This window comes from Coregonus clupeaformis, chromosome 9 (assembly GCF_020615455.1).
Source record: "Coregonus clupeaformis isolate EN_2021a chromosome 9, ASM2061545v1, whole genome shotgun sequence".
Classification (NCBI taxonomy): Eukaryota; Metazoa; Chordata; class Actinopteri; order Salmoniformes; family Salmonidae; genus Coregonus; species Coregonus clupeaformis.
In genome coordinates, this window is record NC_059200.1 from 23,625,055 (window position 1) to 23,648,618 (window position 23,564).

A 23,564-nucleotide genomic window follows, 5' to 3' on the forward strand; every position below is an offset into this window, starting at 1 on the left:
CACCTTTGTATGAAGTGATCATTTGTGTGCAGCAGCATCAGTGAGAATGTGTTTTTTTAAGCGATGTAATACATTTCCAATTTGTCCATTCATCTGAATGTGAATGATTATTTAGGTGCTGACTGACAATACAAACACAACAGTGCATTACTCAGAGCCCCTCAGATAATTAATTCCCTGAAAATTAATTTGATTTATTATCTCTGTTATTGATAGGGAATTAGAGATTAATCTGCTCAGTACAGGGTTTACAAAACTCGGTCCTGGGGACCCCAAGGGGTGCACATTTTGGTTTTTGCCCTAGCACAAAAATGTCTGTTGATTATTATCCACATAATAATTAACATATCCTGTTGCTGCAGGATTATTTTCCTGCTGTAGCAAATTGGCTCAAATTAAGATCCTACATCTGTAAAGCTGTAAAAAATGATATATATATTTGTTGGGTACATCATGAATGCTGCACACATGGTAGTGAGATTGTTCAGTGGCTGTCTGCATTTAAACGATAGTGATATTGTTACATGTCTGTCACTGTCTGCATTTAAATGGTGTTGATTATTGTTAATGTTTCATCTCTATGGGAGTTTCAGATTAACCGTAGTCCTGTACTAAAAGGGTCTTTCGATGGAGAATATCATTTGAGAATGCTTTTCAGTCCAGGAGTCTGTTTAATCTGTTTCTGGACAACTGCCCCAGAATGTCTCTGAAAGTTAGCTGGTATTAAAGTTGTCTCTATATCTCTCAAAGGTTACCTGGATGTTAAATACAAGCTGCAGAACAGTAGAGATGCTGAGGTGTTCAGGACCAGCGTTAGGAACCTGGCCAACGGACAACTTCACAGAGTCTCCATCAGGAGGCTTTCAGAGACTGTCAGTATTCAGGTAACTTATTCTGTCAGTGTTCGGGTAACTTATTCTCTCACCGTTCAGGTAACTTATTCTGTCAGTGTTCGGGTAACTTATTCTCTCACCGTTCAGGTAACTTATTCTCTCACCGTTCAGGTAACTTATTCTGTCACTGTTCAGGTAACTTATTCTCTCACCGTTCAAGTAACTTATTCTCTCAACGTTCAGGTAACTTATTCTCTCACCGTTTAGGTAACTTATTCTGTCACTGTTCAGGTAACTTATTCTGTCACCATTCAGGTAACTTATTCTGTCACCATTCAGGTCAATTATTCTGTCACCGTTCAGGTAACTTATTCTGTCACCATTCAGGTCAATTATTCTGTCACCGTTCAGGTAACTCATTCTGTCACTGTTCAGGTAACTTATTCTGTCACCATTCAGGTAATTTATTCTGTCACCATTCAGGTCAATTATTCTGTCACCCTTCAGGTAACTTATTCTGTCACCGTTCAGGTAACTTATTCTGTCACCGTTCAGGTAACTTATTCTGTCACTATTCAGGTAACTTATTCTCATTCAAAATAAAGTAATGTTCAGCAGTTACCTTGGTGCAGTGGATCTCTTCCTTGGGCACTAGTACCCCTGGGTGTACCTGGTCTATCCACAAGGGGTACTTGGGAAGATTAATAAAAACATAGGCCTAATGATTGGTTGCACATGAGGAGGTACTGCAGGCAGAGAAAAATGTAATTGGGTGTAGCGTAACCTAAAAAGATTGAGAATCACTGCCTTGAATGTCAGCAAGGGGCATTTAAAGACAAGTAGGCCTATATGTAATGTAGCTAACCTGCTGAGCTGTGAATGTAAGTGTATACATGTTAGCAGTGTGGGATCTGTATCATGGTGAGTAAAAGTAATTCAAAAGGAAAATAACATTACCCCCAACAGATTTAAATAAACTGTGAGATGTGATACCACTCGAGGATAGTGGATCAAGAGTGATGCAGGTTTTTTCTATAGTGCAGTTCTACCTCTTGGGACTGTATCTATCATGGAGTCCAAGTTCTTTGCTAACCTCACAGGAGGAGCCAACCCTACAGATGTAAGATCTTAATTTTAGCCAGTTTGCTACATCAGGGAAATAATCCTACAGCAACAGGAAATTATTATTCGGATTATAATTAATATTCATTGATGACAAACTTCAGAAGCCTTTTTAAACCTTAAATGCACTACATGTTTTTCCTGCATTCCAGGAAAGTTCTCCTGCAACATGGTGATCAAATTAAGATCCTACATCTGTATCTATCATCAAGTCCATGCCCTTTGTCAACCTCACAGCAGGACACAAACCCAGGCCTTGCTCCAGAGCTGTACTTATTCAGAATGCATTCCAACTTTCAGCCATTAAGTAGGCACACTCATTCACAATTCAGAGACATTTCAGGCAACATGAATGATTCTAAAGAATAGAAGGACTAGGATAGCAGAGAATAGTAGAGAGAAATCAATAGAAGTTTAAGCGTAATGGATTGAAATCTGTGAGGAGACTGGCAGACGTTTGAACACACATACATTTCAAGAATTGTAACAACAAAGTTGGTCGACATTCTACTTCTCAGCCATTCTTCGACAGACACATTTGGAAAGCAAGTTGCGTTTTTTTACCAAATATAGTAAAAACTATTATTTAGATCATTCTGAATTCCTGTTCAGCATTGCCCTGATGTGATCTGAACCTGCCACTCTAGTTAACATGATATTAACCCCACCACATCACCCATAGCTATTTTTTATTACAGTGTAATGTTCTTAAGTGCTCTGCAATACAAATTCAAAGTCATGGCTTGCTGGGTATTTGCTGAAGCAATCCAGGTAAAGTGTTTTTCGCCAGGGATCAACCTGTATTAACCCTTCTTTGAGGATTTGAACTACAGTACAGCAACCCAACTGTAACGGCAAGGCCATACAAACGCCCATATTTAGACACGCCCAATATGTTGGACTATTGTAATGCACCACCCTTCCATAGTAATCTATAATGGACACACATAAGTGTTTACTTCCGATCACCCAACATGTGGGCGGCTTCCCAGACCTGTCCGGCCCTGCGGAACCATTCGTTGACAGCGGGCGTGTCGGTCTGGCTGGGTGTCCAAGGGGCCAGGGCCAGCTGGTACCCCAGGACACATTGGAAGGGAGTGAGCCTCGTGGAGGAGTGAATGAGGGTCCACCTGCCCGTTCATGCGCTCCACCTGCCCATTCAACTGAGGCCTATACCCGGAAGTGAGGCTGGCCATGGCCCCAATCTTCTCCAGGAAAGCCTTCCACACTCAGGAGGTGAATTGGACGCCACGGTGCAAGACGATGTCCTCCGGAAGTTCATAATGCCGGAAGACCTGTTGGAACAGGACCTCAGCGACCTGGAGAGCAGAAGGAAAACCAGTTAGTGGCAAAAAATGGCATGATTTGGAGAACCGTTCTACGACCACCAGGACTGTGGTGAAGCTGTCAGAATGTGGGAGGTCGGTGACAAAGTCTATGGACAGGTGTGACCAAGGTCGCTGAGGCACTGAGAGAGGAACTAGTTTGCCTGCCGTGGTGTCTTTGTTTGGGCACATACGGAACAGGAGTTGATATAACGGGAGACATCAGTAGCCAAGGTGGGCCACCAGTATTTTTGTGAGAGAGAATGTAGGGTGTGCGTCATACTGGAGTGTCCTGCCGTAAGGGTGGTGTGATCAGCAGGTGGTCACGAACCATGGTGGGTACATACACGCGGCAAGCGCTGGGTCCTCCTGAACCGCCAGGCGGATGTCTTCGTCCACATCCCAAACGACAGCTGCCACGATGAGAGACGGAGGCAGGATAGGACCCCCCAGATCCTTCCTTTCTCCGGTATGGTGCAACCTGGAGAGTGCATCGGCTTTCACATTCTGGGATCCTGGGCGGTAGGACAGAATAAACAGAAAGCGAGTAAGAAATTGGGCCCACCTGGCTTGATGAGAGTTCATCCGTTTCGCTGCCCGTATGTGCTCCAAATTCCGGTGGTCAATGAGAATCCGGAATGGATGGACTGCGCCCTCCAGCCAGTGTCTCCATTCCTCCAGAGCGAGGACCACCGCCAACAGCTCCCTGTCTCCAACTCCATAGTTCCTCTCTGCGGGGGTAAGCTTTTTCGAGAAAAAGGCACAGGGATACATTTTCTCTGGCTTACCTTGCCGCTGGGAGAGGACCCCACCCATGCCCTCCTCAGATGCGTCCACCTCCAGGATGAAAGGACGAGCTGGATCTGGGTGTTTTAGAAGGAGCGCTGTGGTAAACCTCTCCTTCAGCCTCTTGAAGGCAGCTTCAGCTTCAGGGTTCCAGGCCAGCTTCTGAGGCCCCCCCCCCCTTAAGGAGAGAGGTGAGCGGGGCGGCTATGGAGCTGAAGGACCTGATGAAACGCCGGTAGAAATTTGCGAAGCCCAGGAAGCTCTGTTGGCCCTTGATGGTGAAGATGACTGGCCATGACCTGACGGCATCCATCTTCGCTCTTTCCATGAACACCCCCTGAGGACAGATCCTGTATCCCAGGAAGGAGATGGCCTGTTGGTGGAATTCGCATTTCTCCCCCTTCACCAACAGGCTGTGTTCCCGGAGGCGGAGTAGGACCGCTCTGATGTGCTCCTAGAATGTAGCCGAGTAGATCAGGATATCGTCGTTGTACACCACCACCGGTCTACTCAGCATGTCTCAGAACACGTCATTGACGAAGGACTGGAACACAGAAGGTGCGCTGGCAAGGCCATAGGGCATGACGCAGTATTCATAGTGGCCTGAATTCCGTCTTCCACTCGTCTCCTTCCCGGATTCGGATCAGGTTGTAGGGCACTCCACAGGTCCAACTTGGTAAAGTACCGGGCCCCTCACAGCTGCTCGATGGCCGACGGAACCAGAGGGAGGGGGTACCGGTACTTGATGGTGACTGCGTTCAGCCCCCGGTAGTCAATGCACGGCCTCAGTCCTCCGTCTTTTTTGTGCCGGAGGCAGGAGAGGTAGAGCGTCTGATGAACCCCTGTTTCAGGGTCTCTGTCACATACTTCTCCATTGCCTCAGTCTCCGCTATGGAGAGGGAGTAAATGAGACTCGTCAGGGGGGTGTTGTCCTTCCAGCAGGTCCCAGGGCCTGTGAAGAGGGAGACACTTAGCCTTGGAGGCAGAGAAGACATCGGAGAGATCTGCGTACTCACGTGGAATGTTGGGCTGGAGGGCGCACTCCGGACTCTCCGCTGACGTGGAACAACAAACCACCGGCAGGCAGGTCTGGCATGAGGGGGACCAGGCTGTGATCCTCTTGGTGATCCAATTGATGGTGGGGTTGTGTAGTCTGAGCCAAGGCAATCCCAAGACGATCCGGTGAAGGGGTCAAGTGACTATGTGGAAGGACAGCTCCTCGTGGTGCTCCGGTAGTGTGGGAATGGTGATGGTGATGGGGAGAGTGACGTGCGTAATGGACCCTGATCCAAGTGGTTTATTGTCCAGCGAGGTGACGTGTAGCGGAGAAGGCAGTGGCACGGTGGGAAACCCCCATTCAGGGACCAGCTCCCTATCTATAAGGTTCCCCGCTGATCCGGAATCTATCGCGGAAGGCGAAGAGAAGGAAGAACCATTCACCATTAGGGGAACTAAAAACAATGTTTTTTTTAATCCTTTTTAAAAAAAAAAACACATTGTAAAGTGGTTATCCCACTGGCTATAAGGTGAATGCACCAATTTGTAAGTCGCTCTGGATAAGAGCGTCTGCTAAATGATGTAAATGTAATATGGAATAAACAAAACGTACAGTCAATAACACAATAGAAAATCTATATACAGTGTGTGCAAATGTCGTAAGTTATGGAGGTAAGGCAATAAATAGGCTATAGTGCAAAATAATTACAATTTAGTATTAACACTTGAGTGATAGATGTGCATAAGATGATGTGCAAATAGAGATACTGGGGTGCAAATGAGCAAAATAAATAACAATGTAAATAACAATATGGGGATGAGGTAGTTGGGTGGGCTAATTACAGATGGGCTGTGTACAGGTGCAGTGATCGGTAAGCTGCTCTGACAACTGATGCTTAAAGTTAGTGAGCGAGATAAGTGTCTCCAGCTTCATAGATTTTTGCAGTTCGTTCCAGTCATTTGCAGCAGAAAACTGGAAGGAATGGCGGCCAAAGGAGGTGTTGGCTTTGGGGATGACCAGTGAGATATACCTGCTGGAGCGCATACTACGGGTGGGTGTTGCTATGGTGACCAATGATCTAAGATAAGGCGGGGATTTGCCTAGAAGTGATTTATAGATGACCTGGAGCCAGTGGGTTTGGCGACGAATAAGTAGTGAGGGCCAGCCAACGAGAGCGTACAGGTCACAATGGTGGGTAGTATATGGGGCTTTGGTGACACAATGGATGGCACTGTGATAGACTACATCCAATTTGCTGAGTAGAGTGTTGGAAGCTATTTTGTAAATGACATCGCCGAAGTCAAGGATCGGTAGGATAGTCAGTTTTACGAGGGCATGTTTAGCAGCATGAGTGAAGGAGGCTTTGTTTGCGAAATAGTAAGCCTATTCTAGATTTAACTTTGGATTGGAGATGCTTAATGTGAGTCTGGAACGAGAGTTTATGTCTAACCAGACACCTAGGTATTTGTAGTTGTTCACATATTCTAAGTCAGACCCGCCGAGAGTAGTGATTCTAGTTGGGCAGGCTGTTGCCAGCAGCGTTCGATTGAAGAGCATGCATTTAGTTTTACTAGCGTTTAAGAGCAGTTGGAGGCCACGGAAGGAGTGTTGTATGGCATTGAAGCTCGTTTGGAGGTTTGTTAACACAGTGTCCAATGAAGGGCCAGATGTATATAAAATGGTGTCGTCTGCATAGAGGTGGATCTGAGAGTCACCAGCAGCAAGAGCGACATCATTGATATACACAGAGAATAGAGTCGGCCCGAGAATTGAACCCTGTGGCACCCCCATAGAGACTGCCAGAGGTCCAGACAACAGGCCCTCTGATTTGACACATTGAACTCTATCTGAGAAGTAGTTGGTGAACCAGGCGAGGCAGTCATTTGAGAAACCAAGGCTATTTAGTCTGCCAATAAGAATGCGGTGATTGACAGAGTCAAAAGCCTTGGCCAGGTCGATGAAGACGGCTGCACAGTACTGTCTTTTATCGATCGCGGTTATTATATCGTTTAGGAACTTGAGCGTGGCTGAGGTGCACCCGTGAACAGCTCGGAAACCAGTTTTCATAGCGGAGAAGGTACGGTGGGATTCGAAATGGTCGGTGATCTGTTTGTTAACTTGGCTTTCAAATACTTTCGAAAGGCAGGGCAGGATGAATATAGGTCTGTAACAGTTTGGATCTAGAGTGTCACCCCCTTTGAAGAGGGGGATGACCGCGGCAGCTTTCCAATCTCTGGGGATCTCAGATGATACGAAAGAGAGGTTGAACAGGCTAGTAATAGGGGTTGCGACAATTTCGGCGGCTAATTTGAGAAAGAAAGTGTCCAGATTGTCTAGCCCATCTGATTTGTAGGGGTCCAGATTAAGCAGCTCTTTCAGGACATCAGCTATCTGAATTTGGGTGAAGGAGAAGCGGGCGGGCATGGGCAAGTTGCAGCGGAGGGTGCAGAGCTGGTGGCCAGGGTAGGGGTAGGCAGGTAGAAAGCATGGCCAGCTGTAGCAAAATGCTTTTTGAAATTCTCGATTATCGTAGATTTATCGGTGGTGACAGTGTTTCCTAGCCTCAAAAGGAAAAGTTGCATATCGCGGGGGCTATTTGATGCTAATGCAGTACGCCACAGGATGTTTTTGTGCTGGTCAAGGGCAGTCAAGTCTGAGGAGAACCAGGGGCTATATCTGTTCTTAGTTCTGCATTTTTTGAATGGGGCATGCTTATTTAAGATGGAGAGGAAAGCACTTTTGAAGAACATCCAGGCATCCTCTACTGACGGAATGAGGTCAATATCCATCCAGGACACCCGGGCCTGGTCAATTAGAAAGGCCTGCTCGCTGAAGTGTTTTAGGGAGCGTTTGACAGTGATGAGGGGTGGTCGTTTGACCGCGGACCCATTACGGATGCAGGCAATGAGGCAGTGATCGCTGAGATCCTGGTTGAAGACAGCGGAGGTGTATTTAGAGGGTAAATTAGTCAGGATGATATCTATGAGGGTGCCCATGTTTACGGATTTAGGGTTGTACCTGGTAGGTTCCTTGATAATTTGTGTGAGATTGAGGGCATCTAGTTTAGATTGTAGGACGGCCGGGGTGTTAAGCATATCCCAGTTTAGGTCACCAAGCAGTACGAACTCTGAGGATAGATGGGGGGCAAGCAATTCACATATGGTGTCCAGGGCACAACTGGGGGCTGAGGGGGGTCTGTAGCAAGTGGCAACAGTAAGAGACTTATTTCTGGAAAGGTGGATTTTTAGAAGTTGAAGCTCAAACTGTTTGGGCACAAACCTGGATAGTATGATAGAGCTCTGCAGGCTATCTCTACAGTAGGTTGCAACTCCGACCCCTTTGGCAGTTCTATCTAGACGGAAAATGTTGTAGTTCGGAATGGACATTTCTGAATTTTTGGTGGCCTTCCTAAGCCAAGATTCAGACACTGCTAGAACATCAGGGTTGGCAGAGTGTGCTAAAGCAGTGAATAACTCAAACTTGGGGAGGAGACTTCTGATGTTAACATGCAAGAAACCAAGGCTTTTACGGTTACAGAAGTCAACAAATGATAGCGCCTGGGGGGTAGGAGTGATACTGGGGGCTACAGGGCCTGGGTTAATCTCTACATCACCAGAGGAACAGAGGAGGAATAGAATAAGGATACAGCTAAAGGCTTTATGAACTGGTCTTCCAGTGCGTTGGGTACAGAGAATAAAAGGGGCAGATTTCTGGGCGTTGTAGAATAGATTCAGGGCATTATGTACAGACAAGGATATGGAAGGATATGAGTACAGTGGAGGTACACCTAAGCATTGGGTAACTATGAAAGAGATAGCATCACTGGAGGTACCGATTGAGCCGGTCTCCGCGTGTATGGGGGGTGGGACATATCTTTACTTTTACTAAAGTATGACAATTTAGTACCTTTTCCACCACTGCGCACACTTTTTTTTATAGACTAACGGAGTGTAAACTATAAAAAGAAAGAAAGAAAGTTGCACATTCTAATTATGCTCCCAAACGTTTAATGGACATTCAGTCTGACTAGTTTGACTAGTCAACAAACAATCCATTTTGTAAAGCTGCTGTTTGGCAAGTCCCAGCAAAACTGCATCAATTAGTGTAAGCTTGGGTAGTAATCACATTTTCAATCATGTAAGTTCAACTAGAAAATCTTTCCAAGCTCTAGCATTACTTTCCTTTTTTAATTGAATGACAGATGCTCAACAGCCAAGTGATAATGTGTTTAAAGTACATTGAAGAGCAGGGTTTAATTAAAACGCTCTACATGGAAGAGTACATTCTCCATCGTCTGAAACATGAAAGTGTTAATTGACTTTTTTAAATCCCCAACTTCAATATTCGACAAAGTGTTTACAGGTCCTGTTCTGCAATTTTTTTCAGATTGACCAGCACGAAAGGGAAGACTTCAATCTCACATCTGATGCAGAATTCAATGCTATCAAGTCAGTTGTCCTGGGGAAAGTGCATGGTGAGTTATAGAAGACTGCATTCAAATGATGAAGGAGAAGGCCGTTTAAGTTAAAACTTGCAAAGAAATTGTAATTTAATAAAGAGCTGAGTGGTGTTTCGCTGTATGTCTCAATCACAGAACTGGAGAGCTTGTCAGGATCCCTCCTGTCTGAAGCTTTTACATAAAGCTTGTTAAAATGACATAAAGATTGTTAAAATGACATAAAGCGTATATGATGACAAAGAGTTTCTTTAGCTCAAATAGAGATGGAATTGCTCACATACGTAAGTAATCATTATGTATTATTATGTGACATTTTTTTGTTCACTCAGGGAATCGCAGTTCGACATGACGTGTTATCATATCGTGTCTGTTTACCTAAAATCGGAATAATATTGTCTTTATGTATAATTATTGTCTATCCCCTGCTTCGGAAATAGGCCACTTTATGAAGGCCTAATGCTAATGTCTTTGCTTTAAAATAGGAGGCCTGCTTTCAATAGTAATGAGGATGTCACGCCCTGACGTATGGAACTCTTGTTGGTTTAGTCAGGGTGTGGGAATCTATGTGATGTTTTCTATGTGTAGGATCTGGATTCGTATTTCTATGTTTGGCCGGGTGTAATTCCCAATCAGAGACAGCTGTCGCTCGTTTTCTCTGATTGGGGATCATACTTAAGTAGCCTGTTTGCTTACCTTAGTTGTGGGATCTTGTTCCTGTGTTTGGCTTGTATTGTGTAGAGCCTTGGACTTCACGTTACGTTGGTTTGTTGTTGTGTTTATTATTAAATAAACATGTTCACATCGCACGCTGCACCTTGGTCTGACCCGTCTCCCAACGATCGTGACAGAGGAATGATTAATGGAAACAGACACATAAAATACAGTGGTTATAGTCGTACATTCTGATACAATATAATGAACAAAACATTCCATGTCAAGTCGAAATAATACTCCCTATACTATGCCTGTATACAAAAATACACAATGCACTACTACACATTTCAGATGCAAATCAATTTCTATCCATATGTAACAATGTCAAGAATGTCACAATAACAAAGTTAAACAGTAGCTACTGTGACATTGTAATTGACTTATTCATGATCTTTCAAAAAACTCCATTAGTCTGACGTCAGAATAATCCAGTAGCTGTAGGGTATAATGACTTGTGGGGCTAAGGGGTCTGCCCTCTGGCTCTCCGGTCATGCGGCACATACACACACATACGCACAAGCACATGCACACACTGCTCTGTGGTAGTGGAGTGTATCTCAGATGCCATGGACCATGTTAACACGTGACCGGGTCCTCCCCATACGCTCTTTTCTAACCCCTCCGCCCTGCCACAGTCTGTGTGTCATATCAGGATGAAAGAGCTAGCATGAAAGTGGATTCGGTGTCATTCCCAGCGACGCCTGTCATCGATCACGCTAACAAATTGACCTGTAATGAATCAGAGAGAGAGAGAGAGAGAGAGAGAGAGAGAGAGGAGAGAGAGAGAGAGAGAGAGAGAGAGAGAGAGAGAGAGAGAGAGAGAGAGAGAGAGAGAGAGAGAGAGAGAGAGAGAGAGAGAGAGAGAGAGAGAGAGAGAGAGAGAGAGAGAGAGAGAGAGAGAGAGAGAGAGAGAGAGAGAAGGAATAGCTCCTCTGTTGTAAGAAGGGAAATTAACCGTCAGGATACAGTAGCTTGTGTGATGCAGTACAATGTCATCGGCTCACTGACTTCCATCCCATCCCTTTTAACAGTTCTGATAACCATGCAAATTCATACCATTAAATTCATAGTTCATTCTGATGCCCTGGCAAATATAGGGTTTTACTGGATATTAGCCAGTCAAATGGTAGCAGTGTTACTGGGGTCTCTCATTATCTACTTTATGTTTATTGTGAGCTGTCGATGAAGTAGACGCTCTGCCTAGTCAACATACACTGAGAGAGCAGTGAATCCCACTTCTTTTACCCTACACTGATCACTATACTGCACATGTCAAACACGGAGGGCCGAGTATCTACGGGTTTTCGCTCCTCCCTTGTACTTGATTGATGAATTAAGGTCACTGATTAGTAAGGAACTCCCCTCACCTGGTTGTCTAGGTCTTAATTGAAAGGGAAAAAACTAAATCCAGACACCAGGTCGTCCATGGATTGAGTTTGACATCCCTGTGTAGTGGATCGATGTTAATCTATACCTTTATCCATTATAGTATGTAATGATCTGACTTACCTCTGATCTCACTGACTGTTTCTGCATTTTTGGTCACGTGTGTGTGCATTTGTGTGTGTGTGTGTGTGTGTGCATGTTTGTGTTTAGAGTCTGGTGAGCTGGATCCAGAGATCGCCAGGCTGAACTCCCAGGGTTTCAGTGGCTGTCTGTCGGTGGTCCAGTTTAACTCCATAGCCCCACTGAAGGCAGCGCTGCTCTTTCCCAACACCAGCCCAGTGGTAGTGACTGGACCCCTAGCAGAGTCCACCTGTGGTTCCTCATCTCCAGCCAATCCCTACCCAGCTGAAACCACACACTCCCTATCAGGTAAGAGGAGAGGTGTCAAGTTCTCTCTAGCTAATATGGTGGGCGGAGTCTGTGGTAATGGGCGGGGACTCTCACTCCTCCCTTTTCTCTCTCTCTCTCTCTCACTCTCTCTCTCTCGCTCTCTTTCACCCGTTCCCTCTTCTGCTTGAGTGCCTTTTGTTTTTCTTTAATTCCACTTTAGAATCTACACTTTTTTCCAAACTGCTTTTTCAAACTTTATCAAGGGCCCATTTAATACGTACACCAATATTTATACCGTGGTCATCCTCATGCGGTTTATGACTGAGGGTGTAGTGTTAAATGAACCCTGCATGGACTGATGATTACTTCTGATCTCTCTCTCTCTCTCTCTCTCTCTCTCTCTCTCTCTCTCTCTCTCTCTCTCTCTCTCTCTCTCTCTCTCTCTCTCTCTCTCTCTCTCTCTCTCTCTCTCTCTCTCTCTCTCTCTCTCTCTCTCTCTCTCTCTCTCTCTCTCTCTCTCTCTCTCTCTCTCTCTCTCTCTCTCTCTCTCTACTCTGCCTATCTTTCTCTTTCTGCTGTCTCTCTCTCTCTGTCTCTCTCTGCTGTAGATCATTCAGGTACAGTAGGTACTGGTGAGCCTATAGTCAGTGCAATCAAGAGTGACTCTGCATTGATTGGAGGTAACAGGAATATGTTTCTCATGTATTTCACTGTTATAATGTCATAATAAACCATAGTTATATTGTAGTCAGTAAAACAACATGTCAGATATGAAATTATCCTGGTCAAAATAGACAAAGATAATGATACAGGTCTCACTTGCAAAATATATGTTTTTCTGAATGAGACAAACCTGGATAAATAAAGGTTCAACATATGATAGTTAAACATATGAAAGTTCAACATATGATATGTCATGTTTGCAGCATCACATCACAAAGCTTTGAAGTAGTGGTTGATTAGGTTCCAATTGGTTCAGTTGCTGGAATGTAGAAAGTAGTTCAAAGTCGTCCTTATACAGGCTGACTCAGTGCCAAATGCACAAAGGACACCAAAACTAATTAAACGTTTAAAGAAATGATTTGCTGATTAAGGAACTTTTTACAGCTATCTTCAAGTACTTTTTCATTTTAGAACCACTGTAATTTACCATTAAATTAAGTCTGGGTGTGTTCTGGCTTCCCAATAAGATGTATCCTTTTCTCTTAATAATGAAATGCACCATACATAGCATTGCAGTGTACAAGAACTGTAGCTAAGGTTTATGAAATGAATTGCCTGCGACATTTGTGAGAATTGAACTGGAGTTCTTTGTGCTGTGCCTTGTACAGAGATGGTTTTACAGCTATCAGAAGCTTGTGTAATACCTTTTAGAGTTTAGATCAGCAACAGAAATCAGGCAGGCTGGGTAATAGCGACGAAATACCCACGGGAGAAATTGGCATATTATTTATCTTAAGGCTCCCACGACGTAGACAAATGTCGCAGAACTAAACTTGAGAATGCTGAGAAGGGAGTTCATGTAGTCTGAAAGCCACTGTGCTTTCTCTATTTTTGCTTCTGAAAATGGAAACCCATAGGGATGTCACAATGTGAAATGATGTTAATTGGTTTGTAGTTAGAATTCTTCAGTGTTTTCCGACTTCAAAAAGCGTTTCTTTGTCAAAGTGCATTTTTACACCTTTAAATTGGACTTGAGCTTTCTGTGTTTTCAAATGAGTGCTGTTTTGTTGTTTCCTAACTCAATGTTTTGTACTCCTTTGCAGGTGTGATTGCCGTGGTGATATTTGTGATTCTGTCTGCGTTGGCAATAATGGCAAGGTTCCTGTATCGACGGAAAGAGACGTTCCACACCCAAGAACCCCAGGGAATCAAACCTGAGGCAGACAGCCCTGAATACCCTTTCCACAGCGAGCCCACCTCACAGAACATACTAAGTGAAAACCAAAAGGAGTATTTCATATAGGTCCAACTATCCACCTCTCGACCTTCTCAATGAATCTGATTAAGGAAGGACATGCCTTGCCAAGCCCTAGAAAAGTTAATAACATTCACAGTGCATTACACATAAAGTACATGCAGTAAAAAACCATCAGCAACTGTCAAAACAAGATGGCTGACCAAGATTTGAAGAAGACAAAAAATTATCTATAAATGCATCCATGTAATGTTTTCAACAAGTTACCACAGCCACAAAACCAGAATTGGCTATATCGTAAAAAAATATGAAAACTGAAGTTTCCTTTTATGTCTTAATTGGAGGGTTGTGGTTAAGGTTAGGGTTAGGTTTAAAATCATATTTTTGAGAAATTGTAGCAATAGGCAGGGTTTATGACTTTGTGGCTGTAGTAACTAGTGACGACCACGTATTGTTTACTGTTTTTTGTACATACTGTTTGTACTGGTAATATGACACAAGTGTAGATGATAGACATTGAAAGGTGTTGATACTGTCATTCATGGGAGTGTAAATATTCTAAAAAAATGTAAATGTTGAATTAATTCATGTCTTTATAACAATCGCTGTCTAATATTCCTCTCCGATGATACAGTACTGAAAATATTATAATAATGACTGGAGGGATTTATACTGTATGTACCTGCAGTACGGTTATGAAGATGATGTAATAAATGTTTGGGCTATTGAGGTGAAAGTATTTTGGTATTTTCAATTTTAATTTTTAATTGTTTTATTAGTATTTTTTTGGGGGGGGGGTACATCAGCTTTAATATTGAAGATCGATTGTAGCTTCCATCAATGTAATTGACTGCATCACTTACAATCCCCCATATATTATTTTGCAAATATATTTTTATTTTTTATTTTTTATTTCACCTTTATTTAACCAGGTAAGCCAGTTGAGAACAAGTTCTCATTTACAACTGCGACCTGGCCAAGATAAAGCAAAGCAGTGCGATAAAAACAACAACACAGAGTTACATATGGGGTAAAACAAAACAAAGTCAAAAATACAACAGAAAATATATATACAGTGTGTGCAAATGTAGCAAGTTATGGAGGTAAGGCAATGAATAGGCCATAGTGCAAAATAATTACAATTAGTATTAACACTGGAATGCTAGATGTGCAAGAGATTATGTGCAAATAGAGATACTGGGGTGCAAAAGAGCAAAATAAATAACAATATAGGGATGAGGTAGTTGGGTGGGCTAATTTCAGATGGGCTGTGTACAGGTGCAGTGATCGGTAAGGTGCTCTGACAACTGATGCTTAAAGTTAGTAAGGGAGATAAGAGTCTCCAGCATCAGAGATTTTTGCAATTCGTTCCAGTCATTGGCAGCAGAGAACTGGAAGGAATGGCGGCCAAAGGAGGTGTTGGCTTTGGGGATGACCAGTGAGATATACCTGCTGGAGCGCAGACTACGGGTGGGTGCTGCTATGGTGACCAATGAGCTAAGATAAGGCGGGGATTTGCTTAGCAGTGATTTATAGATGGCTTGGAGCCAGTGGGTTTGACGACGAACATGTAGTGAGGACCAGCCAACAAGAGCGTACAGGTCACAGTGGTGGGTAGTGTATGGGGCTTTGGAGACAAAACAGATGGCACTGTGATAGACTACATCCAATTTGCTGAGTAGAGTGTTGGAGGCTATTTTGTAAATTACATCGCCGAAGTCAAGGATCGGTAGGATAGTCAGTTTTACGAGGGCATGTTTGGCAGCATGAGTGAAGGAGGCTTTGTTGCGAAATAGGAAGCCGATTCTAGATTTAACTTTGGATTGGAGATTCTTAATGTGAGTCTGGAAGGAGAGTTTACAGTCTAACCAGACACCTAGGTATTTGTAGTTGTCCACATACTCTAGGTCAGACCCGTCGAGAGTAGTGATTCTAGTCGGGTGGGCGGGTGCCAGCAGCGTTCGATTGAAGAGCATGCATTTAGTTTTACTAGTGTTTAAGAGCAGTTGGAGGCTACTGAAGGATTGTTGTATGGCATTGAAGCTCGTTTGGAGGTTTGTTAACACAGTGTCCAATGAAGGGCCAGATGTATACAAAATGGTGTCGTCTGCGTAGAGGTGGATCTGAGAGTCACCAGCAGCAAGAGCGACATCATGATATACACAGAGAAAAGAGTCGGCCCAAGAATTGAACCCTGTGGCACCCCCATAGAGACTGCCATAGGTCCAGACAACAGGCCCTCCGATTTGACACATTGAACTCTATCTGAGAAGTAGTTGGTGAACCAGGCGAGGCAGTCATTTGAGAAACCAAGGCTATTTAGTCTGCCAATAAGAATGCGGTGGTTGACAGAGTCGAAAGCCTTGGCCAGGTCGATGAAGACGGCTGCACAGTACTGTCTATTATCGATCGCAGTTATAATATCGTTTAGGACCTTGAGCGTGGCTGAAGTGCACCCATGACCAGCTCGGAAACCGGATTGCATAGCGGAGAAGGTACGGTGGGATTCGAAATGGTCGGTGATCTGTTTGTTAACTTGGCTTTCAAATACTTTCGAAAGGCAGGGCAGGATGGATATAGGTCTGTAACAGTCTGGATCTAGAGTGTCACCCCCTTTGAAGAGGGGGATGACCGCGGCAGCTATCCAATCTCTGGGGATCTCAGACGTTACGAAAGAGAGGTTGAACAGGCTAGTAATAGGGGTTGCGACAATTTCGGCGGCTAGTTTTAGAAAGAAAGGGTCCAGATTGCCTAGCCCAGCTGATTTGTAGGGGTCCAGATTTTGCAGCTCTTTCAGAACATCAGCTGTCTGAATTTGTGTGAAGGAGAAGCGGGGGGGGCATGGGCAAGTTGCAGCGGAGGGTGCAGAGTTGGTGGCCGGGTAGTGGTAGCCAGGTGGAAAGCATGGCCAGCCGTAGCAAAATGCATGTTGAAATTCTCAATTATTGTAGATTTATCGGTGGTGATAGTGTTTCCTAGCCTCAGTGCAGTGGGCAGCTGGGAGGAAGTGCTCTTATTCTCCATGGACTTTACAGTGTCCCAAAACTTTTTGGAGTTAGTGCTACAGGATGCACATTTCTGTTTGAAGAAGTTAGCCTTTGCTTTCCTGACTGCTTGTATATATTGGTTCCTAACTTCCCTGAAAAGTTGCATATCGCGGGGGCTATTTGATGCTAATGCAGTACGCCACAGGATGTTGTTGTGCTGGTCAAGGGCAGTCAAGTCTGAGGAGAACCAGGGGCTATATCTGTTCTTAGTTCTGTATTTTTTGAATGGGGCATGTTTATTTAAGATTGAGAGGAAATTACTTTTAAAGAACAACCAGGCATCCTCTACTGACGGAATGAGATCTATATCCATCCAGGATACCTGGTCCAGGTCAATTAGGAAGGCCTGCTCGCTAAAGTGTTTTATGGAGCGTTTGACAGTGATGAGGGTTGGTCGTTTGACCGCGGACCCGTTACGGACGCAGGCAATAAGGCAGTGATCGCTGAGATCCTGGTTGAAGACAGCGGAGGTGTATTTAGAGGGTAAGTTAGTCAGGATGATATCTATGAGGGTACCCATGTTTACGGATTTAGGGTTGTACCTGGTAGGTTCGTTGATAATTTGTGTGAGATTGAGGGCATCTAGTTTGGATTGTAGGATGGCCGGGGTGTTAAGCATATCCCAATTTAGGTCACCAAGCAGTACGAACTCTGAGGATAAATGGGGGGAAATCAATTCACATATGGTGTCCAGGGCACAGCTGGGGGCTGAGGGGGGTCTGTAGCAAGCGGCAACAGTGAGAGACTTATTTCTGGAAAGGTGGATTTTTAGAAGTAGAAGCTCAAACTGTTTGGGCACAGACCTGGATAGTATGATAGAGCTCTGCAGGCTAACTCCACCCCCTTTGGCAGTTCTATCTAGACGGAAAATGTTATAGTTGGGGATGGACATTTCAGAATCTTTGGTGGCCTTCCTAAGCCAGGATTCAGACACTGCTAGAACATCAGGGTTGGCGGAGTGTGCTAACGCAGTGAATAACTCAAATTTAGGAAGTAGACTTCTGATATTAACATGCAAGAAACCAAGGCTTTTGCGATTACAGAAGTCAACAAATGATAGCGCCTGGGGAGTAAGAGTGATACTGAGGGCTGCAGGGCCTGGGTTAGCCTCTACATCACCAGAGGAACAGAGGAGGACTAGAATAAGGATATGGCTAAAGGCTTTAAGAACTGGTCTTCTAGTGCGTTGGGTACATAGAATAAAGGGGGCAGATTTCCGGGCGTTGTAGAAAAGATTCAGGGCATTATGTACAGACAAGGATATGGAAGGATATGAGTAAAGTGGAGGTAAACCTAAGCGTTGGGTAACAATGAAAGAGATAGCATCACTGGAGGCACCGATTGAGTCGGTCTCCGCGTGTATGGGGGGTGGGACAAAGGAGCTATCTAAGGCAGGTTTAGCTGGGCTGGGGGATCTACAGTGAAATAGTACAATTAGAAATAACCGCAACAACAATAAGCAAGGCATATTGCCATGGGAGAGAGGCATAAAGCAATCACATGTGTAATTTGAGAGAGCTAAGACAACAGCTGGTAATGACGACACAGTTTGGGCTGAGGCTAAACATAAACAGCATGCGGTACCGTAAAAAGGAACAGTCCAGCAGGCATCAGCTGTGTAGCTGAGTTATCATAAGGTCCGGTGAACAGCAATAGGATAGTTCGGAGGTAGTTCGGGGGCTGCTAAAGCACTAGCGAGCAAGAGGCCACGGCTAGCGTGTGCTAGCGGGCCTGGGCTAGCAGATGGATTCTTCGTGGTCGACGTCGTAACGGGAAGCCTGTTGTAACCACATCAGATGATTTCGTCGGCAGACCAGTCGTGTAGGATTGGCGGGGCTCCGTGTCAACACTAGGTAGATAGCCGGGAGATGGGCCTAGCTCAGGATGATTAGCCAAACCACAACGTCCATTTTGTTGCAGCTAGCTGGTAGCGATGAATCCGGAGTTAAAGGTCCAGTGATTCAGTGATTCCGGCAGAAAAACTGATATGTTCTGGGTCGATAACGCGCTGTGCAGACAGTGCAGACTGGCCGAATAATAGTCCAGGCTAGAGCTGGCTGGTAGGTGGTGTAGGCCACGGACAATGGTGAAAAACTGCTAACGGTAGCTAATAGCAAGTAGCTAGTTAGCTGGCTACTCCCGTCCAGTAGACCGTGAGATAGATAGCCGGGATATGGGCCTGGCTCTAGGCTAGCTCGAGGCTAACTGGTGCTTGCATCGGGGGCAGTGGTGATTAGCCAAACAGCAACATCCATTCGGTTGCGGCTAGCTAGTTGCGATCCGGTGATTAATGTCCAGTGATTAAATTATTCCGGCAGAAAAATCCAATGTTCTGGGTGAAATACCGCTAACTGTGGCTAATAGCAAGTAGCTAGTTAGCTGGCTAGCTAGTTACAACTGGAAATTCTAGATAAAAGGTAAGTCAATAATAGAATCCGTTCCACATTGAGTGAGACGGGTTGCAGGAAAGTATATTTTGTAGAAGGATGAAAAGTCTGATAGGGAAATATGTACGAAAAATACAAAAAAAACTGGGTATTTACAGGCTATTTACAGACACACGACAAAAACAGGACTGCACTACTACGCCATCTTGGACCATATATATATATATATATACAGTGGGGGAAAAAAGTATTTAGTCAGCCACCAATTGTGCAAGTTCTCCCACTTAAAAAGATGAGAGAGGCCTGTAATTTTCATCATAGGTACACGTCAACTATGACAGACAAATTGAGGAAAAAAATCCTGAAAATCACATTGTATGATTTTTTATGAATTTATTTGCAAATTATGGTGGAAAATAATTATTTAGTCACCTACAAACAAGAAAGATTTCTGGCTCTCACAGACCTGTAACTTCTTCTTTAAGAGGCTCCTCTGTCCTCCACTCGTTACCTGTATTAATGGCACCTGTTTGAACTTGTTATCAGTATAAAAGACACCTGTCCACAACCTCAAACAGTCACACTCCAAACTCCACTCCAAACTCCACTTTGACTCAGCTGTCAAAGGACACCAGAAACAAAATTGTAGACCTGCACCAGGCTGGGAAGACTGAATCTGCAATAGGTAAGCAGCTTGGTTTGAAGAAATCAACTGTGGGAGCAATTATTAGGAAATGGAAGACATACAAGACCACTGATAATCTCCCTCGATCTGGGGCTCCACGCAAGATCTCACCCCATGGGGTCAAAATGATCACAAGAACGGTGAGCAAAAATCCCAGAACCACACGGGGGGACCTAGTGAATGACCTGCAGAGAGCTGGGACCAAAGTAACAAAGCCTACCATCAGTAACACACTATGCCGCCAGGGACTCAAATCCTGCAGTGCCAGACGTGTCCCCCTGCTTAAGCCAGTACATGTCCAGGCCCGTCTGAAGTTTGCTAGAGTGCATTTGGATGATCCAGAAGAGGATTGGGAGAATGTCATATGGTCAGATGAAACCAAAATAGAACTTTTTGGTAAAAACTCAACTCGTCGTGTTTGGAGGACAAAGAATGCTGAGTTGCATCCAAAGAACACCATACCTACTGTGAAGCATGGGGGTGGAAACATCATGCTTTGGGGCTGTTTTTTTTTTTTTTTTCCAGGACGACTGATCCGTGTAAAGGAAAGAATGAATGGGGCCATGTATCGTGAGATTTTGAGTGAAAACCTCCTTCCATCAGCAAGGGCATTGAAGATGAAACGTGGCTGGGTCTTTCAGCATGACAATGATCCCAAACACACCGCCCGGGCAACGAAGGAGTGGCTTCGTAAGAAGCATTTCAAGGTCCTGGAGTGGCCTAGCCAGTCTCCAGATCTCAACCCCATAGAAAATCTTTGGAGGGAGTTGAAAGTACGTGTTGCCCAGCGACAGCCCCAAAATATCACTGCTCTAGAGGAGATCTGCATGGAAGGAATGGGCAAAAATACCAGCAACAGTGTGTGAAAACCTTGTGAAGACTTACAGAAAATGTTTGACCTGTGTCATTGCCAACAAAGGGTATATAACAAAGTATTGAGAAACTTTTGTTATTGACCAAATACTTATTGTCCACCATAATTTGCAAATAAATTCATTAAAAATCGTACAATGTGATTTTCTGGAAAAAAAATTCTCATTTTGTCTACAGGCCTCTCTCATCTTTTTAAGTGGGAGAACTTGCACAATTGGTGGCTGACTAAATACTTTTTTTCCCCACTGTACATACATACACATCCATACATACACATATAAATACATACATATACACATACATACATACATACATATCCTTTTATTTTATTTTATTTATACAGTGGGGAAAAAAAGTATTTAGTCAGCCACCAATTGTGCAAGTTCTCCCACTTAAAAAGATGAGAGAGGCCTGTCATTTTCATCATAGGTACACGTCAACTATGACAGACAAATTGAGACAAAAAAAATCCAGAAAATCACATTGTAGGATTTTTAATGAATTTATTTGCAAATTATGGTGGAAAATAAGTATTTGGTCACCTACAAACAAGCAAGATTTCTGTCTCTCACAGACCTGTAACTTCTTCTTTAAGAGGCTCCTCTGTCCTCCACTCGTTACCTGTATTGATGGCACCTGTTTGAACTTGTTATCAGTATAAAAGACACCTGTCCACAACCTCAAACAGTCACACTCCAAACTCCACTATGGCCAAGACCAAAGAGCTGTCAAAGGACACAAGAAACAAAATTGTAGACCTGCACCAGGCTGGGAAGACTGAATCTGCAATAGGTAAGCAGCTTGGTTTGAAGAAATCAACTGTGGGAGAAATTATTAGGAAATGGAAGACATACAAGACCACTGATAATCTCCCTTGATCTGGGGCTCCACGCAAGATCTCACCCCGTGGGGTCAAAATGATCACAAGAACGGTGAGCAAAAATCCCAGAACCACACGGGGGACCTAGTGAATGACCTGCAGAGAGCTGGGACCAAAGTTACGAAGCCTACCATCAGTAACACACTACGCCGCCAGGGACTCAAATCCTGCAGTGCAAGACGTGTCCCCCTGCTTAAGCCAGTACATGTCCAGGCCCGTCTGAAGTTTGCTAGAGTGCATTTGGATGATCCAGAAGAGGATTGGGAGAATGTCATATGGTCAGATGAAACCAAAATATAACTTTTTGGTAAAAACTCAACTCGTCATGTTTGGAGGACAAAGAATGCTGAGTTGCATCCAAAGAACACCATACCTACTGTGAAGCATGGGGGTGGAAACATCATGCTTTGGGGCTGTTTTTCTGCAAAGGGACCAGGACAACTGATCCGTGTAAAGGAAAGAATGAATGGGGCCATGTATCGTGAGATTTTGAGTGAAAACCTCCTTCCATCAGCAAGGGCATTGAAGATGAAACGTGGCTGGGTCTTTCAGCATGACAATGATCCCAAACACACCGCCCGGGCAACGAAGGAGTGGCTTCATAAGAAGCATTTCAAGGTCCTGGAGTGGCCTAGCCAGTCTCCAGATCTCAACCCCATAGAAAATCTTTGGAGGGGAGTTGAAAGTCCGTGTTGCCCAGCGACAGCCCTAAAACATCACTGCTCTAGAGGAGATCTGCATGGAGGAATGGGCCAAAATACCAGCAACAGTGTGTGAAAACCTTGTGAAGACTTACAGAAAACGTTTGACCTGTGTCATTGCCAACAAAGGGTATATAACAAAGTATTGAGTAACTTTTATTATTGACCAAATACTTATTTTCCACCATAATTTGCAAATAAATTCATTAAAAATTCTACAATGTGATTTTCTGGATTTTTTTTCCTCATTTTGTCTGTCATAGTTGACGTGTACCTATGATGAAAATTACAGGCCTCTCTCATCTTTTTAAGTGGGAGAACTTGCACAATTGGTGACTGACTAAATACTTTTTTTCCCCACTGTATTGTTCTTTATTATTTTCTAACCCTACCACCTCTCCCCTAATTGGAGTAAACTAGTGAACAACAATGATTAGGCCTCTACTTCCAGCTTATACATACTATATACATTTTATGGACTATATACATTTATTTTGTTTGTTTTTACTCCTGTCCTTCCTCTACCCTCAACCTCTCCCATCTATTTCTGATGTTGATCCGGTTTGATTTCTATTTGCCATATCTTTCAAACGAGGGCATTGCGTTCATCCACCTCTGGCCTGCTGGCCCCCCTACCTCTGCGGAAGCACAGTTCCCGCTCAGCCCAGTCAAAACTGTTCGCTGCTCTGGGACCCCAATGGTGGAAAAAGCTCCCTCACAACGCCAGGACAGCGGAGTCACTCACCACCTTCCGGAGACACTTGAAACCCCACCTCTTTAAGGAATACCTGGGATATGATAAAGTAATCCTTCTACCCCCCCTTACCCCACCCCACCCCCAAAAAAATAAAATAAAATAAAAACATATTGTAAAGTGGTTGTCCCACTGGCTATCATAAGGTGAATGCACCAATTTGTAAGTCGCTCTGGATAATAGTGTCTGCTAAATGACGAAAATTAAAAAAATTAAAATGTGTGCTCTTTCACAAAAGTTCTTAACCTAGAACCTATATACGTTTTACGGACACAGTATGTTTTACATTAGTTATCTTGTTGTTATT

The 23,564-nt window shown here is 44.0% G+C and overlaps 1 protein-coding gene across 2 annotated transcripts in view; it reads left to right on the forward strand.

Moving 5' to 3' along the window:
• The window catches only part of cntnap3 (contactin associated protein family member 3), a 218,777-nt gene extending 204,118 nt beyond the window's left edge, over window positions 1–14,659 (forward strand). The window contains exons 20-24 of one of the 2 annotated variants that reach the window (XM_041885548.1): window positions 751–884; window positions 9,450–9,537; window positions 11,833–12,051; window positions 12,621–12,692; window positions 13,779–14,659. In XM_041885548.1, the coding sequence (XP_041741482.1) occupies window positions 751–884; window positions 9,450–9,537; window positions 11,833–12,051; window positions 12,621–12,692; window positions 13,779–13,978 (713 nt within the window). In that variant the 3' untranslated portion in view covers window positions 13,979–14,659. The remainder of the gene's footprint in view (window positions 1–750; window positions 885–9,449; window positions 9,538–11,832; window positions 12,052–12,620; window positions 12,693–13,778) is intronic. The other variant, XM_041885549.1, reaches the window with a different exon arrangement.
• The last annotated feature ends 8,905 nt before the right edge of the window (window positions 14,660–23,564 follow it).